The sequence below is a fragment of the Argiope bruennichi genome, chromosome 7 (assembly GCF_947563725.1).
Source record: "Argiope bruennichi chromosome 7, qqArgBrue1.1, whole genome shotgun sequence".
Classification (NCBI taxonomy): domain Eukaryota; kingdom Metazoa; phylum Arthropoda; class Arachnida; order Araneae; family Araneidae; genus Argiope; species Argiope bruennichi.
In genome coordinates, this window is record NC_079157.1 from 42,764,552 (window position 1) to 42,783,923 (window position 19,372).

Genomic DNA, 19,372 nt, shown 5'->3' on the forward strand with positions numbered 1-19,372 from the left:
AATATTTTTAGAAACAGAAATATTAAAAAAATAAAAATAAAGGCAAAAGTTATGACTGCTTAACAACGGAGCAATTTTTTTTACTCCAAAAATCTTCGACGTTTCTTTAATATATTTATCAAATTACATACCTGTTTTTTTGGTTCCAAAATCGTTAACAACTCTTTTAAGTTAAATAAATTAATTAAAATTAAATATTTTATCACTATCTTTTTCAATTTAAATTTTAATTTAAAACATATATTTTTGTCTGATTGTCATTTGTTTCTAAGCAATGGTTTTACAATGACTAAAACCAGGCATAAGTAAATTGCTAAAATGGAAGCAAAACACCCGAAATTAAATGAAACTAATGTCCAACGACAACAACCGTTTCAGATTATGAAATTAACCAATATTTCACCTTTCTTTCCTCATAAGCATCGGAAGAAATTATTTCGAAAAAAAATGTGCATAATCTTGATATCAAAGTTTTTATTCTTTCAAAGATACCAATTTCATTTTAGTGTAATTTTTCTCTCACTTGTTAATATTTTTTTAAAAAATTTAATGCATATGAATTTGAAATAGAGAAATTTGTAGGTACTCCTTTTGATGGCAACGTAAGGCCACTATTTTCTTTTAATTTCTCTGCGATTTCAATATATATACATAATTAAAACACCTTGACTACCGTGGGGCTCACCGGTGACTGCTGGGGCCATATAAATTAAATTTTAGGGAATTCAGTACTGCAGTCAACAAAACAAAAGAAATTACTACTTTAAAAAACATCATACATGAAAGGATTTTCATCCCGATAAATCCCGGATGTATCAATTTAGACTTATTTAGTATTTTATAAAAATTTCTAGTAAGAGACAAGAATTATGAGACTAAAGAAAAAGTTTTATTTCCATGATTCAAGAGTAAATGCAGATTGATAATGCGTTGTATTATAATTATGAATTACTGACTCCTAAGTCCTTAACAATAAAGCAATTCTTCCTCTGATGAAACTTCCTAAACTTACATCTATATTATATCACTATTTTCTCTTATCTTTATTACTAAAATGGTGCAGAGAAATGCTAGTTCTAATTCATCATAAAATGATTCCCACCAAAATTATGACCTTTAAAATTCCCAGTTTTGCCAAATTCGAAATTGTTAGATGGATGTTGTCTCGAAATATACATCGGATGCATATTTCTAAACATGTGTCCATAATTCACAGATTTCCAGTTACCGAATGTATGACCACTGAATGCATTGGGTCTTGGGCTATGTATTGGAATCCATTTGCCCACGAAATGTACTTGAGAAGTTGGAAATTCAGAACCAAACCCAAAGCCTGTGAAAGCATATACTTCAGAACCATCTGCCGAATATATATCACCTCGCAAATGTTCATGAATTCCAGGAATGTAGGGCTGAAATCCATCTCCATGAAACGAAATACCTTTAGTAATTGGGAAAGCATTCCCAAATATTTTATCCTGATTAACTGATTCAGTATTACTTGTTCCTCTATAAGGTGAGCCTTTCCATAATCCATAATTCCTTTGAGGAAATCCTAGTAAATTTTGATTTCCTCCAAAATTTGAACTTCCTTTCATGAACATAAAAGAACCAGGTCTGCCGTATCCCATTTCATTGTTTGTGAAGCCTACCCAATTTCCATTTGCAATTCCATGATGGACCGAATTCCCAGTAATATTTAACTTGCCTGAATTATCGTATGCCATGTTACTGGAATTCAGCTGGTTCATGTCAATAATAACAGCAGTCACATTTGTTGTCACTACTAATTCTTTGCTGTCATTGCAGGGAATATTTAATCTTGGTGGGTTCACTGATACAGTTTTTAAAGCAGTATTACTAGGAGAATCAGTTCCTGTTTCAGTGTTTTGTAGTGATGAAATAGAAACACTTGGAAGCGGGGTTGGTTCCTTAGTGATGTCTTCAATTTCATCCATTTGATCAGTTTCAATTTCATCCTTGTCAAAAGGATCAGCCTGTAAAATAAGAATTACCATTAATCAATCATATAGAAGAATGTTTTTATAATCATATTGGACTTTGAGAATGGCGCTGTACTGGTTGATCCAGAATCCATGTACAGTTTGATAGTGGAAGTGAAAACACAAAAACAAGCCAAAGCCAATATGGAATAGCAGCTCGGGAAAGTAGTATTCGCTAGTGGTGCATTTAGAATGTACATTTGCAATGGAATGTACATGTACTTTGAGAATGGCGCTGTACTGGTTGATCCAGAATCCATGTACAGTTTGATAGTGGAAGTGAAAACATAAAAACAAGCCAAAGTCAATATGGAATAGCAGCTCGGAAAAGTAGTATTCGCCAGTGGTGCATTTAGAATGTAAATGTGCAATGTAATGTACTTTGAGAATGGCGCTGTACTGCTTGATCCAGAATTCGTGTACAATTTGATAGGGGAAGTGAAAACATAAAAACAAGCCAAATCCAACATGGAATAGCAGCTCGGGAAATCAGTATTCGCTAGTGGTGCATTTAGAATGTACATGTGCAAATGTACATTCTAAATGCACCTGTTATGGGCATGTGTTACGTCGATAGTTATTTAAAATTCCGATTGCAACAGAAAACACTTAGGAATGTTAAGATGGTAAAGAATTTGATCACATCTTGCGAATTCCGGGAATTTTCCAGAACATTCGCCTTTCTTGGCGGCGTCTGTGTGGAGAACTCAGATCTCTGAATTATGAAAAATTTTGGTCAGCTATGGTGAAGCTAGGCTTGCACATGTACATTCTGAGTATATCGTCAAATAGAGCATTTTAAAGCGTTATTCACAAGTGATTTCTGCATCTTCGTATATCTTCGAAATCATCGCGGTAATATTTCGAATCCTATTTGCCATTGAGATTCTGGTTTATTATCGATCGTTCTATATTTTTACATTTGATGAGTTTGAATCACTCTTAATTTAATATGTTATGAAAAATCTTTTGGTGGCATAATGTGAAAGAAATTTGTTCACTCTGAATGGTGGGAAATATAAATTTATTTCACAAATATTTCCGAAAATATGGATTATAGGTCAAAACATACATAAAGAAAAGCATTTGTAAAAGTTAACGATCTGGACAGATTTAAAATAACTAAATAGAAAATAATATCTGCTTAAAGTAACTTTAAAAAAAACTCTCTGCGATCAATACATCGAAAAGAGAATTGAACCTTGCATGAGCGCCTCATCTTTTGTAATGTCCCATACGTGATCTTGCATGAAATTTTTTTATTTGATTTCGGAACGTCGATTCTGAAAAGAAATGGGGCCATAATTCCTTCATTTTATAGAACCCTTATTTTTGTGCGTAAATGAATATCAAATTTGTCGGGAAGAAAGTGGGTCATTGACTTGGCATGATTCAAGACGCAATAAGAATCAGTGTCTATTTCAAACGATGAGATAGATATTGATGAAAATCGGTGTTACATATTAAGATTAATATATTCATGTAAAGGGTCTTCAGATACTCTAGTAACAAACTCAGAAGGGTTAACCCTTTGCAGGCGCACTATCCTTTAAATTTTTAACTCAAAACAAAAACAAAAAGAATGTAGACAACCTATTTAGGCCTATAGGTGTACAAATATTAATTTTTTTGAAGATTGTACATATTCTTTTGATTTTGAATGTGTCCCATCAACTGGAACACTGCGACTCTAGAGCTCTGAAAATGAGAATAATCTCTAGAGATTAATTTTTTAAAAACACTACATTATACTTGTGCCGTTGAGTTAACATGATTCGAAGTGCACCACAAGGAGGCATGCTCAAATTCACTATTGAAGGACAATTTTTGGTGTTTCGGAAAATATTAGTTGATCTGTTTGCGCCATTTTCAATGTAATTAATTTACAAAAAAAAAATAATCTACCGTTATATTTAAAATAGAATATATATATATATATATATATATATATATATATATATATATATATATATATATATATATATATATATATATATATATATATATTCTATTTTGTAATTCCAACTCCATGTAAGTAACTCCGCTTTAAGTAAAGATGACCAAGGGTGCTTTTAAAAAAAATATATAAAAAAAGGAAAGAAAACTGCAAAACTTCGGACACATAGTAACGGTTGGTTATTTCCAAGAATTCTGACCCTCCCAAACACTATTCATTGAATTGAGTTCATTTTCCATGAAAAAGGGTGGAGAACAGGAACGAATAACACTATCAGCTGATGGAACATCTAATTTTTGCCCATTGATTATACGTTCAATTTCTATATAATTTTTATTTATATTTATAATAAATAGTTTAAGATACAGCCGATAAAATAACATTGAAATAATTGTTCTGAAAATTGTTCTTTATTTAAAAAAAATAGGTTTTGCATAACTTTCTGTAGCTTAACATTATGGACCAGCTTGATTTGAATTTTCATCTATTATTAAAAAGAAAGTTAAAAGTGAATATTAAGCATGTTTTTCCCCATTTATATTTGAAATTAATTAGTCTAGAAGCGATCAAAGTTAAGTATTCCATGTAGTGGAACACTGTGCTCAAAGGGTTAAGCAGACAGCAAGAGAAATAGATACTGTAACATGGTTCTGCACATGGCATAGTGTTCATAGGTATAAAGCATGTAAATGTGCATGCAAAATAAAGCCAGAAAAATCGAATAAGGAAAAAATCAGATTTGTCTCACAAATCATAAAAGGTAATCATCCATAAACACCTTTAATTTTTCTTGTAGAATTTCCTGTCAATTACTTAATTTTAATTTGTGATGTTTAAAAAATATTTAACTAATTTCCATAGTTAGTGCAACATTTTTTCATGCTTAATCTATATGTAAAATTTTTTAGAAATATAATTTTTGATTAATTAATTTAGAATTAAAACATAAGCTGAAAGTTTTTTTTTAAATTTCGAATTTAATTCTTCCAAGTTTGCTTATTAGTAGGTTCATGACAGGATATCTAATGGAGGATTTATTTTTTCTATTTTGTTTATTTTTGGAATCTGGAACTTCTAACAGAAAAATTTGATTTCCAATGTAAATGCTTTGTTAATGGAGATTTCCAAACCTTTTAGCATCCTAAATATTAAATTTTATATTTATATTAAAATCCACATTTTCTATTTTTATGGTTTGAAATTACCTTGAAAAATAGCACAATTTAAGTTTATGTTTCTAAGCAAATGGATAAATATCTAAACTTTGAGTCTCTTATTACCTAAAACTACCATAAATGGTGTGTTATCCCTCTTTTCCGATAATTTGTAAATGTAATGATACAAAGTATTGCAATATTTTTATTTTAAATCAAAATCTAATATCATTTATTATTATTAATAATAATAATTGCTTATAAAAAGAGAAACGTTCACAAAAAAAGTTAAGAGAAAGGACAAGAATTCGATATATTTTATCGGAATGTCACAAATAATTTGAATATGGAGCTAGAAAATACATCCAAACATATTTGACAAATGTTAAAATTTCAATTTGATTATATTGTAACTTCGCGTTACGCTTCTAAATAAATCATAAAATAAATGCATTGTTCTGTTATAAAAGTTGTTAAAAAGGAATCTCTGATGCGTCAATAAGTTATAGAAAAATATTTTCTACTAGATGAGTTACATCAAATTCTGCAATTTAGAATTTTTGTTATTGAATTAAGGATTCTGGCACAAACAAGGTCCGAATACAAAGTAGCTCACATTTTGTAATCGATTTTGCCTTAATGTGCTGTGAGTCGGGAAATCTCTGCAAAAGTCATTTAGAATGTCAGTCACGATATCGTATTAAATTACTTTCCCTTTCGTCTAGACAACAAATCTATTAATGCAATCGTCACGTCTAGAGAGAAGAAATATAAATTGTTGTAACCGAAAATATAAAGAAAAATCGAGAGTGACCTGGCTGGAACTTTCTCGCATAGCTCTAATGAAACTGTTATCCCACCCTCCCCCTTCCACCGCATAAAATTATAGACATTGAGTAAAGACTAGGAATGCTGGGAATGTACAGATTTTTATTATTAAATGCCAGCGCCTAAACTTATAATATTGCCTCATTGAAAAGAGGCAGTCGACTCTCCATGATCGAATGGTCATAGCACTGGTCTCTTAATCAAGAGATCGTAAGTTCGAATCCCGTTAGAGACAATGCGATTTACAGTTTGTAAATATTTAATTCCTTCATTTTATGTTTTCCTTTATTTCATGTTCCAGAAGATTCTGGACATTTTTTTTAGTTTACTATGCAAGTATTCTGGACTTTCCTTACTGTTTCCAGAAAAGTATTCTGGAACTTTCCCTGCTAGTATAAAAGCAGAAGATCTGTCAGTCACTGTGTTCTGAGTTCAGAGTTGAGTTAATAAATTGGTTTAGCTCTACTTCTTGTGTGTGTCATTGCGTTCCACACTAGAGTACCTACGTGACAATATAATACTTCTAGGAGGCTTCGACCCCTGCTCGCTTTCCCTCTTCAACCCCGATGTTGTCTGATACTACACGAAACGTTCTTCAGTTCTAATTAGCAATTTTTTAAATTCCACTGGTCATACTTTAAATCCTGGAAATTTAATTTTTCTATGATGAAAACATGCATTTTTTTATCTGCTTACTGCTGCCTAATTCAAAATTAAAAACCTCATAATTAGAACACTCTTTGCTTCTACCTCCAATATCTAAATATTGAAACAATTCTTCACATTTTTCCGTCAACTTCACGATCAGCATTTTTTCCCCCTCCAAATTGCCAAATTTTCGCTCGGTCTTTCTTCGCATCTTTTCTTCATATGATATCGTTGGACGTCCCATTACTATTTGAAAAAACAATGCAGATATAACACATGTTTTGCATAGATGTTCAGACGATTGGTAGCCAAAAGACGAAAAATTTCATTACTCGAAAAAGCTAAAAAAAATACCCGTAAATTTATTTATCAGTGTTGCTCTAAATGGTGTTTCTAAAAGTAGAATTAACAAATAATATTGTATTAAACTCATTTGTTGTTAAATTAGTGTTAATTAAACGTGTATGCTTTTTTTTTCACCATTTCGTCAAATGCAAGATAAATACTTACTATTATGTAATAATAATTTCAATTAAATATTTTAAACAATACTAGCAAAACATCCTCAAATGTCATGGGTCAAATGACTCGCTATCTACCCATCACAAAGTGAATAAAACTAAATGTTTACATAAAAAAAATAATGTGTGTATATATGTATTGCAGACGAGTGGCCGACAAGAGGACAAATTCGGCATTAACTCCAACGAATTTTCTCACGGGAGGACATGATTTATACATTGGGAAAAAGGTGTAATATGTCTGTTTGGACAAGAAAACAAAAGCAAAAATGTGCACAGTTCTTCTTTTAGTGCTTTTGCTGAAAGATTTTTAAGCAAAAATATGAAAAGTTTTTCCTTAGTTCTTTTATTGAAAGATTTTAATAGGGATTTCTTTGACTCGATAGCATCGATTTAGAAAAGGAAATCTTAAATATTCTTGAAAGGAATGCCATGGGAGTTAGAAATTTTAATACCATCGCTTGCAGGTTGAGAATTACAAAGTCAGAGCAATTTTTTAGAGCGATTGTTAGAAATAAGGAAATAAAAAGCGAGTAGGATTTGTATCTGGTAATAAAAGAAAATTTCAAACTAAAGTAATATGTGCTTTTTTATTATTAAGATTTTGAAAAATAAGAAATTACTTAAGATATAAATTAAAATAAATGCAGATTAAAAACTGTGTGTGATATTTATTCATTTAGAAGTTTACATTTTGTAATTATTGCGTTCACGTGTACTTGGACAGCCTGACAGGCTTCCCTTAAATGAATTTTGCTTAACCTTTCATACATCAATCGCCTTTTCCATTTGCATATCATAAAAGTGGCTAAAAAATTAGTCCATGTACATAATGACTGAGCATAAAGGAGACTTATTAAAATAACACGGCTTTATTACGTATAATAATTCGATGCTTAAATATATTAAATGCAACAAAAATCCCGGCAAACCAGCTGGTTGCTAAAGACGACAATAAAAAATGATTCAAAAATAAGCTTTCTGTGGTCAACTTAAAGTCATGTATATATCAAAATCTTTTAGAAAATTCTCACAATTTGTAATTAAGTAACTGGGATGCATGTTTAATTTGTTATGCAGTATTTATCATCAACGTATTTCTTTCAAATATCCTTTTAGAATAATATCGTATTTTTATTGAAAAAAATGCCGATATTAACATATTTTTAAAATGCTGATCGAATGCTTAAAATCTGCTGATTTATGTAAAGGAAAAACACAGGTAGATAATTTGCCAAAGGGATAGAGGTCAAGGAATGAGAAAAAAAATTTAATGTAGCACTTGTGGAGTCGAATCGTTTGTGTTCAGTCTTGTTCACATACATATGAAAAGACAGAAAGACTTCTCATGTACGACTTTTATTCAAAATTTGAAAGTAATTCTTCATGGAGAGACTAAACGAGTATTTTCGTATTAAAGTTTCATTTTAAATTTCCAGAGTTTATGAGCTAACTATCTCACAGAAAAACAGACAAACAAAAAAAAAATAGCATAATCCGCAGGCAAACGAAAATTTAACCTAGATTTAGGGAAGTATTAAAACTGTAGATTTATCGAAATATCCAAGTCGAAATTTTTAAGGATTTAAATGTTTTCTCTTTATTTATTTCTATACTTAAAGGGATTTAATAGATATAGTAATCGATTTTGGTGACCAGTTGGTTCATGGGATTATTGCTTGTGTTTGGTTCCAGTAATGTCTTATGCATTTCTTTGTAATGATAATTCACTCAACGAAGTTCACTTTAATTTCGAATTGTGATATTGCTTTAAAGCTGTTTTATCTGATGTAATTTTACATCAGTTATGATGATTTTTCAAATGAATCGTGCGAATATAATCAAGTTGAATTACATCATAATGTCATCAGAAGCAAAATTATCAGCCTTGATCTTCTAATTGCATGCTGTCTTTCACGGAGTTGGCACTTCTCTGTCTGATTCTGCATTTAAAATGAGCACATATATAAAACACTGACGTATACGGCATCGTTGGTAAATCGTTGTTATTACTTATTGTCCAGTGGCAACAGTCAATTGTAAATAAGCCATTGTATGAATTTCAGGCTGTTTTGCTGAATTGTTTTACAGCTGCATTGAATTGAGCACCTCTTTTAGCTAATTAATGGAGCTGCAACGTGCTATTAGAAATGTTCTGGAGAAGGTTCGCGAGTCCTCAAACAATCCATTCAGCCAGAAGAAAAAGAATATAAAACAAGTCAAAAAATTGCTTCAAACAAAAAATTTAAACCATTTGTAAAGAAGGCTTAACCTTCTATAGATGGATAATCTCTATGACTGCCTACGGAAACTGACGTTCATATCTTCCAAAACAAACTTACAAAAATGGTCTTTGTAATGATCTATAATAGTTAATAAACTTATAAAATTATCTTTGTAATGGTTAACAAATTTACAAAAATAGTCTTTATAATGGTATGCATTTAAAACTCATAAAATTACCTTTTTAGTGATATCAATTCCATTTCCACTTTTTTTAATTTTAATAAAAAAAAATTTTAATTCGATTTACAATACAATAAGTAAAAATCCTTTTAAATATTATGATGGAATTCAAACTCATCCATTAAAACATTCAATCGTGAGTTTTACAATCCGAATTAAGATTTCCCATTTCCACATTTATTTCGTAACTATACACCTTTATATTTGTTTTAGATTAGTTCAATTGAATTCATATTTTTTAATCGTAACCAATTACAAGATGAAAAATGTTTTTAAAAATATGCACTTTATATTAATAATTTAATATCCTAATAATGTTAGATCTGGGTGAACATGCGGGTCGCCAAAGACGGCTAATAAAGAAAATCTTTCTTCACCACAGTGAAAGAAAACCATACCATCTAATATTCTTAAAGTATGATAATAACATCATACGATAAAATAATGAAACAATGAAAATTGTCATCATTTCATGGCAGCAGTAAAATATATTGCTGAAAATTATCAAAAAATTAATGAAATGGGGAGATGTTTAAAAAAATTGCAAGGTGAATAAACTCTTATCATTAAAAATAATATTTCGGCTTTAAAGTAGTATAAAAATTGATTTTGATCATTATAATTTTGGAAAATTATCGCAGGAAAACATCAAAATCTGGCATAATTTTTAATTACTTAAAATTTAAAAAATAACTGAATTGCACCTTATCATGCTGCACTGTTACTTCTAATCTTGTCTGTATACTGTATTTATTAAACGTAAACAAAATAATCTGCTCTGTAGATTTTCAACAAATTGATTGTTGCAAACAATCAGATCTTATTTATTTATTTTTTTTTTAAAAAAAAAAGAGGAAATTATAATTATTTGTATTATTATGAAAAGTTCTTTCTTTTCTACTTGATTTTAAATGCAACAGAATTTATAATATTAAAATAATTACACACTTTTTATTTATAATTTCACAGTTCATTATTAAGTAAAGATTAATGTAAATAATGGAGTACTAAGATAAATAACATTCTTGTTTTTATCGTGAACTTAGTATAAAAATTACATAATGCAATATTTATATCTGCACAACAAATCAATTACTGGCAATTACAAGAAATTACATAAAAATTCTTTCTTACCGTATTGGAACTTTCATCGCCAAAAATTGCATTTATTGAAGCGTAAAATATTATTACCTGAAACAGAAACAAATACAAGTTTTGAATATTTTTGAAACACTAATTATGAAACCTTCACTGAAAACGAAAATAAAGAATATTTCTTCCTTTGATTGTCTCAAGTAATTTTCATATAAGTATTTTGATTATAAAGAATGGCAACGAATAATATTCTTATATTATACAGTCAAACATTCTAGATTAATATCAGTAAAATTACACTAAAATTATTTCTTCCAATGACGCCATACTGTTTATTATATGACGTATTATAACACGTCATCACTTGAAGTTTTCAAGAATAGCTTTAAAAGAATCGCCTGAAGGAAATATTTTTCTCATTTTTATAATCATAAAATTATCTACTTAACAATATCAGTTTGATTATCGTCCTTTTTTCCCTTTGATTTTTACAATTTGTTTTTAATTATAGCAACAATAAAGTGTATATATTACGTAAAAATCTCTATTCTAATGCATGTCGATGAATGGTAGATGTAGTTTGGTGGAAAACTGAATATTTGGTTATATTCTTACATATTCGAGCCATTGCAGGTGTATGTTTACAAGCATAAATAAGTTATGATGAGACTTGAAATGAGAAACCCAAGAGACACAGCCGGAGACAAATGTAACAATATTAAATTGCTGCATTAAATAAAAGGATATAACTTTAAACACATAGTTTTTACGTACATTTATTATTATGCAATTTTCTTTTCTTTTCTTTTTTTTTCCATTTATAATTTTTTTTTTAGAATGTATTTATTTTTGCCATATTTTTTCTCAAATTTATTTATACGCATTTTTCCTATTCTAGCGTTCTTCTATTTTGATATAGTATATCATATGTATAAATAATCAAAAATGATTTTAAAATTTAATTTTTTGCCTTAAAGTAGCAAGCCATTTTCATACAATATCCACCATGGCTGAATGTTGAAAAATATCTAAAATAAATAAAAATATTTAACAAATATTTAGGATCCCATCAAGCTACTGTGAGAGTGCTACACTCACTAGAAAATATCGATATATGTCAGATATCGGTTTTTCACAATTCTATATTAAAGAATTCCCTGAAAAAAGCAGCAACATATATATCAGCCAGGTAATAACTAAAGATACTGAATGTAATTAACAAAATTATTAAATAACACTAACCACCTTTGCCAAACTGCTCGTTCGTTCAGATTATGGGCTTTTCAAGCTGTTACACTATTAATGTAGAATGCATTTTTTTTTAATTCCACGTTGCTATCTGATAAGAATGAAAAATATGAATCAAACTAATACAAATTACTATGCGCATGCAAATGAAACAGAATGCATACTACGAAATATAAACGGAAATGAAAATCCTACTTCGGAATTTTAAGTCCTTGAAAGTAATGTTTTTTTTTTTTTAAGTTTGAATTTTATCGTAACATGAAAATTGGAGATCTAATTAAATGTAAAAAATTAAATTGAAAGTTAAGATAGAAAATTAAAAAAAAAAAAGTTTACATTTGATGGCCCTTTCGGTTAAAAGTTTACAATTCGGTGCCCCTTGATTTTTTGGCCATTTTTTTTATGTAAAGATCGGCGCCAAGGGGATTTTCGATCGGTAACCCAACAGTAACGTCAATGAAAACAAAACATTATGGAAACCAGATGTAGTGCTTCATCCCTGAAATTTGTCGCCAATCGAAGGAGCACCCAAATCTACACTAGAACCATTCTTCCTTATATCTGCGCAGTTTATATTAAGAATTAGAATAGGAAATTACTTTATTGAAAAAGAAAACTTACAGTTTTAAACATATGTACCCAGACACGTTAAGACGTACCCACTCAGTTAAGAAAATTCAGGAATAGAAATCTATAATATAAGGCTCAATGTGTGTGTGTGTGTGTGTGTGTGTGTGTGTGTGTGTGTGTGTGTGTGTGTGTGTGTGTGTGTGTGTGTGTGTGTGTGTGTGTGTGTGTGTGTGTGTGTGTGTGTGTGTGTTGGCGCTCTACAGGCCAGACCGTTTGACCTACAGCTACCAAATTTGGTACGTGTATACCTTGGAGGTCGGAAATGTGCACCTGGGGTACCTATTTTTGAATTTTTAATTTGAATTTTAATTATTAATTAAAAACTAACTTTCCCACCAAAATAATCTTTTCATTTTCCCCACCGCCAAATGAGTAAGGCTTCAGTTTCTTTCCCCGCACTAATGAGGCTAGGGTTAACTTTTTTCGGCTGATTATTTCAAACTCTTCTGTTTATTTTCTTAAGGTTTGATGCATTTAAAATTAAACATCGTTAATTAAACGATCTTTCAGATTCATTCTGAAGTACTTTTGAGTTAAAATAAAACAGAATAAAGGAAATTAAAAATTTCTAATTTGCGTAGCTTTACCCAAAATGGCGTAGAAAATTCACGCATGCGCAATGTTTTCTGATTGTTGACAACTCTATTTTCAACGGATGCTGACTTGTCTTTGAAGGTTAAACCTTTTTCCGACCGATTATTTCAAACGATTTTGTTTATTTTCTGAAAGTTTCGTGTATTTAAAACTAAACATTGTTAATTCATCGATCCGCTCATGATGAATCTGAGAAAATTTTGTTGACAAATTCTCGAGATATTACACAAATTAAGAAAGATATTCTTTAGTACCCATAAAGTATAAAATCTCAGTGACTCTGTTTTCAGTAATCATATTATAAAAAGAAATGCTTCGTTTCAGTAAAAATATAATAATATTTTATTAATTGCAGATTCATTCTTTCCACTTTAATTTAGAGCTTAAATTCTACGGGAGCTAACAGAAAATTAGAGAGATACATATTACGTTAATGGCTGAAGGCCTTTATAATATTATCAATGAATTGTATGACTATCAAAATTTGAAGCTTTGAAATATTTTAATGAAGAAGCTATTAAAATAGGAGTTACATAAAATATTTAATTATTAAAATTTTAACTAGCATTAAGATTGGATAACCGGCTGGTCGCCAAAGGCGGCTAGTAAAGAATAAGAGTAAAATTATTAAAATAAAACTGCTTTTATCTTTCTCATAATTTGATGCTTAAAATATTTTGTTGTGGGAACTATAAACTTCAGATGATATATAAGAGTCTAAATTGAAAATAAACCGTATCAATATTCTCAGCTAGCCTAATTGCCAAAGGCGGATAGTTACCTATTAATAAACTTTGATTTAAAAGTTTTACAATTTAGACAATTTTCAGAGAATCAAAATATTAGTTATCGAAATACTTAGGTGAAAATAACATTATTTTTAATTTTAATTCCCATTGCCATTACATACTTATTAAAAAATATCAGCCATATTTGGCGATGAATCATGTCGCCAGATTAACAGTTGCTAAAATTTTAATTTAAAATTTTATGTAACTTGATCTCAATGGCTTCCATGGCAAAATGTTTTTGAATTTCAAGTTTTGACAATCATATTATTCATACTATTTTATAAGCCTTGTACCATTCTGTGCATTGTGCTCCGTATTTCCTGCGATATAATTATACATCCAATTACAGCATCATCTGAAATTAAATCTTTTATGTAAGTAAAACAAAGTTAAAAACAATTTATAAAAAGTAAAGTTTACATTCAAACATATTCATTATGCAAAAATAACTTTCTATCTTCATGCCCTGATGATCAACAAAGGAAAAAAAGACCATTATAAAATATAAATAGCAACAATGGAAACGATTTGAGTTTCAGTTTAAAAATTATATATATTGTTGTAAAATACGCTTGAAATATTTTTCAAGAAATTAATTAAAAGTAAAAATAAAAATGTGTAAAGAAAAAAAAATTATATAAATGAAAAGATTCTTTTTTTTTTTTTTTTGAATTTTAAGATGATTTTTGGGCTTTAACATTTTTAGATGTTATCTTCGAGTAACGCCAACGTTTCGCCTAATTTTTTTATTAATTAAAATTGTAAAAAACTGTATCTGACGTACACATTCCCACCCTCCAAAGTACATATAAGCCAAATAAATAATGATTCCATTTTATGATGTTTTAATTGCAATTATTTAAACTTACCTTAAGCAACATAGCATTTGCTTCTTGAGGGAATTTTCCGCTTCATCAACTATTTCTTGTCAGAAAGACGTTCAAGTGCTCTTCCGTAAAGACTCGGACGAATAAATAAGGTTTTATAGGTCAGTTGTTGCCCAATAATTCGAAATCCTTCCATTATTGAAGGACTTTTATACAATAGGAATTATGTTCAAACCTAAAAAATAAATTCCATCAAATTGTTTAAACTTCTCTCAATGCGTTAGTTTCCTCTAAAAGTTTTAGACTATGAAATGAAAAATTAAAAACAAGTTTAGATTAATCTCAGAAAATGGTTAAGAAAGGATTTTCAAAATTCTTCCATTGTCATCACTGCTGATAAGGAAGTGATGAATCAGCAATTTAAATCGATTTTCATATCGTTTGGTGAATATTTGTTCTTTTCTATTCCATTAGAGTTTTATTATTTTATTTTATTTATTTATTTATTTTTGCACATTAATCATTTTACATGATTTAAAAGTTAATTATTTTAAAAAGCAGAGATTAATTTTTAAGATTATCTAAAGATTTAAATAATATTTTGTTATGTTTTAAAATATTCTTAATCTGAAGTTATTTTTTAATGTTTTAATTCCAGATTTTTTTTGTGTTTTTGGAAATTTTTGTATTCACTCAAAAGAACGATTTTTAGTAAGAATTTTTTTTTTTTTTTTACTGAAAGAATGCTGCACTGCATTTATTCTTATTAAATTTAAATGAGGTTTGTATGAAATCTTTATATCATTACTGTCAAAAATTCTTTTTATTAACAAATCAAAGATATTTCATAAAAGTGCTTGACTGTTCGGAAAAGGTTTTTTTTATTATTTTTATTTTTTGCAAAGTGAAGTTAGTCGATGTTTTTTGTTGTTGTTGTTGTTGTTTGTTTGTTTTGTAATTTCTGTTTAAATATTTGCTATAAAACAGTTTTTCATGGTAAGGTAATGAAAGACCTAAACGTAGAATGTTTCGTAAGTAACATTTTTTTAATAAGAAAATGATTTTTTTAAAAAATATATTATGAAATATTCTTAACATTATATTTTAAAGAATTAAATGCATTTAATATATGAATTAAGTAAATTAAGTTAAGAAAGATCACAGAGAATATAATCCTTATTTTCATCTTATTTCATTTACAAATAAGGTTAAAAAATATTTTTATTGTTAAAAAAATTAAAGAAAACCATTTTTAAAATAATAAATAGAAAATCTATCGATGAATATTTCCAACTTTTGGGCCATCTTTTTTTTTTTTTTTTAATCTTTTTTTAAATATTTTCTCGTTTACGAATTATATATCAAGAGTAAATTTTGGAATAATAAAAAATATTGACATCATGATTTTTATAAACATCCGCATTTCAGAATTCTTTGAGTCCAAAAAAAAAAAATGTTTTTTAGAATTATGTTTTTTAAATTTTTTTAACACAATAACTAAATATCACAATTAACTATAGGCATGAAATGTAATACGTACCCTTCCTACCAATCTTACAGATTTCTGACAATTAATAGATAAAATATGACATTGAAAAATATTCATAGATTCATATTTATCTAGAGACAATATCTCAAAAATGAAATATGTAAATGGAATAGTCCGAAGAATATTTTGAAACACTGTTTTGGAATTATTTCTGTCTATCAGTTTATATATTTATGAAGATGATAGCGCAAAGACCTAGAGAAAACAATTCGGTCAGTATTCTTTTCGTCAAATGTGCAAAATTAGGTTGTATTTGGAACGAAATCTGCCAATTTTCTGTTCAAAGTCTGTTCGTCGGTCCATTCATATCTATGCTAACACTCTAACTCGAAAAATTGTATGGTTGATATTAAACATACATATTTATCACTACAAGATACTTATCATTGTGAAGATTTGCATAAAATTTTGAAACTAATCCCCCGAAATTTTAACCGTCAGTCAGTCCGCATATTTATGAGTGTGTGAATGAGATAACTCAATTAGTGGGAGATGTAACGTTACTATTAAAATTCCCCGAAATTTCCTTACATTGTTCCAAATTTTGGTTCCAAATTTCGAACACATCTACATTTAAGATATTAAATCTATATACTAAATTTTCTTTCGATTATTTTATTTTTTTGTTTTGTGTTTATATCGTTCATTTGTATTTGGACAGACAAAAAAAAAATTCTCCAAACGAATTTCGTTCAAAATCCCATAGAATTCTATAAATCTGATATAAAGTCTACATACCAGGTTTCATTTGTCTAGTTCAAAGCGTTTTTTGTGTTATCGTGTTCACAGATAGATATAATTCCAAGAATGCATTTTTCAGACTATGGGAAATCTGAAACATGGGGATAGATCAACATCTCATGTTCCAATTGTTTCACGATTACCGTAATTCGATTCTTCATATAAGAGAAAGCAAAAATGCATTAATTCAATCAATTGAAATTAAATTTGTGGCTCATCGTCATTATTTCAGATATGCGTCAAATTTTGGAGCAAATCAACGGAAGATACTCAAATTAATTTTTAATAATTTGTCATTAAGAGGCATCCCTTCCAGGTGTACAGTAAATACATTTCAATCCTTGAGTGAAAAATTATTGAAACAAAACACACAGAGCTTTCAGTCTTTCCTAACAATTCATCGGAAATATAATATGTGTATGAAATTTTATTGTCACACTAGCCGTCTTTGACGACCATTTGCTCACCGGATTTAATAGCTACTAAGAATTTCAATTCAAATTTTGATATAAATATAGCTGATATTGTTTTAGAAAATTTACACTGTTCTGTGTATTGTATTATGCATTTCCCTGTTTTTCTGTCTATTTTATATATCGCATTATGCAACAGAAAAACGCAACAATGTTTAAAAATGAAGGCCCTTTAAAAAGCTTTTCTCTGATGTTTATTTCTGAAAATTTTTAATTGTATTTAAAAGAAACAGCAAAAATTTTAGTGAAAGTGGACTTATATTCAAATCAATTAAAATGAAAAAAATAGGCTGAATTTTCATATTTTGGTCATCAATAATGGATTTATCCAATTGCGAAATGTTAGTAGCCAGAGTCAAATAATACTAACAACAATGGAAGCAATTTCAGTTTCAATTCAACAATGAAATGTATTATTTTAAAATACGCTTTAAATATTTTTTCTAAAAAATTAATTAAAAATAAAAAAATGACAGTATAAAACACGGAAATTATTGAAAATATGTTTTTTTTTAAATATAAAGTGATGCAGAACGGATTTTTGTGTGATAATATTGTCAGAAATTATAGCGAAAAAACTGCCTAATTATTAATTCCTTTCTTCCTAGTGCTCGCTTGATTTTTAATTAATTAAAATTTCAAAAATAAATAACTTATTTCGCCCATTTCCAACTTCAAAATATATATGCACCAAATTTAGTTGTTCTATGACCAACAGTCTGGCCTGTACAAAACCAAAATATATGCACACATTCACACAACTCAAAATGTCGAAGATACCAACTGAATTTTTGCTCCCGCAATGCATTTTGGAAAATATCCGTCTATCTGTTTCTGACAAAGATAACTTGAAAACGATTTGAGCTTGGCGGATGAAATTTGGCATAAGTAAAGATCTTATGCCAAATTTCATCACATTTGTGGATATCTATCAGATTTTGAGCAAAATCCGTTCGGAGAAAATCTGTCACTCCGGCTGCCATATAGTTAACATATGGCAGTTATAAACACGATAACTACAAAACGAAGAGATCTAGTTGGATAAAATTTTGTATATAAGTTTAACATCTATACTTAGAACTCAAAGATCTCCTATCAAACACCATTAAGTCACCTATCAAATTTTAAGGCAAATACAAAAACTTATTGACCGTCTATTGGTCTATTTCAATACCGATAGACGCGTTAACTCAAAAACGCAATGAATTAAATAAATCAAATTTGGTATACGTTTTAGTGTCTATAAATGTAGTTTTATGTCAATTTTTTGTTTCAATTGATTGGGAAAAACGCGTCTAAAACAGAAATTCAGTTTTCAGATACTTTTAATCTCATGCCAGAGATAAATCGCCAAATAACTCGCCAAGAAGGGCAAGTCAAATCAAATTTGGTACACGTTTTAGTGTTTATAAATGTAGTTTTATGTCAAATTTTTGTTTCAATTGATTGGGAAAAACGCGTCTAAAACATAAATTCAATTTTCAGATACTTTTAATTTCATGCCAGAGATAAATCGCCAAGAAGGACAAGTTAGATTCAGAAAAAAAGCTATATTAACCTCAAAGATAAATATTTCATAGCCGTTGTACGCCAATGTCACGCAAGGCATTTCCTACCTTATTCAAGGTCAACAATTTTTTGCAGGAGGTGAAAGATAAAACTTTTAATACAGCGTATGTAAGAAAGTTTTGAAAAGATGACTCTCGCTGTTTTAGAATTGGAGATAAGTCAACCATCTAACTCTCCGACCCGCCACGAACCATAAAACTGAATAACCGGACCGCCGCAACAGCAACATTGGTGGGAACTGTGGTTGAGACCTAAGGGCCGTCATCGGCCACGGTACA

The 19,372-nt window shown here is 29.1% G+C and overlaps 1 protein-coding gene across 1 annotated transcript; it reads right to left on the reverse strand.

The window, feature by feature from the left end:
- Positions 1-901: 901 nt before the first annotated feature.
- On the reverse strand, positions 902-14,896 carry LOC129976455 (uncharacterized). The gene is made up of 3 exons (XM_056090040.1): positions 14,805-14,896; positions 10,712-10,768; positions 902-1,997 (listed from the first exon to the last, which is right to left on the reverse strand). The coding sequence occupies exons 1-3, from the start codon at positions 14,814-14,816 to the stop codon at positions 1,077-1,079; spliced, it is 990 nt and encodes a 329-aa protein (XP_055946015.1). The 5' UTR covers positions 14,817-14,896; the 3' UTR covers positions 902-1,076.
- Positions 14,897-19,372: the final 4,476 nt, after the last annotated feature.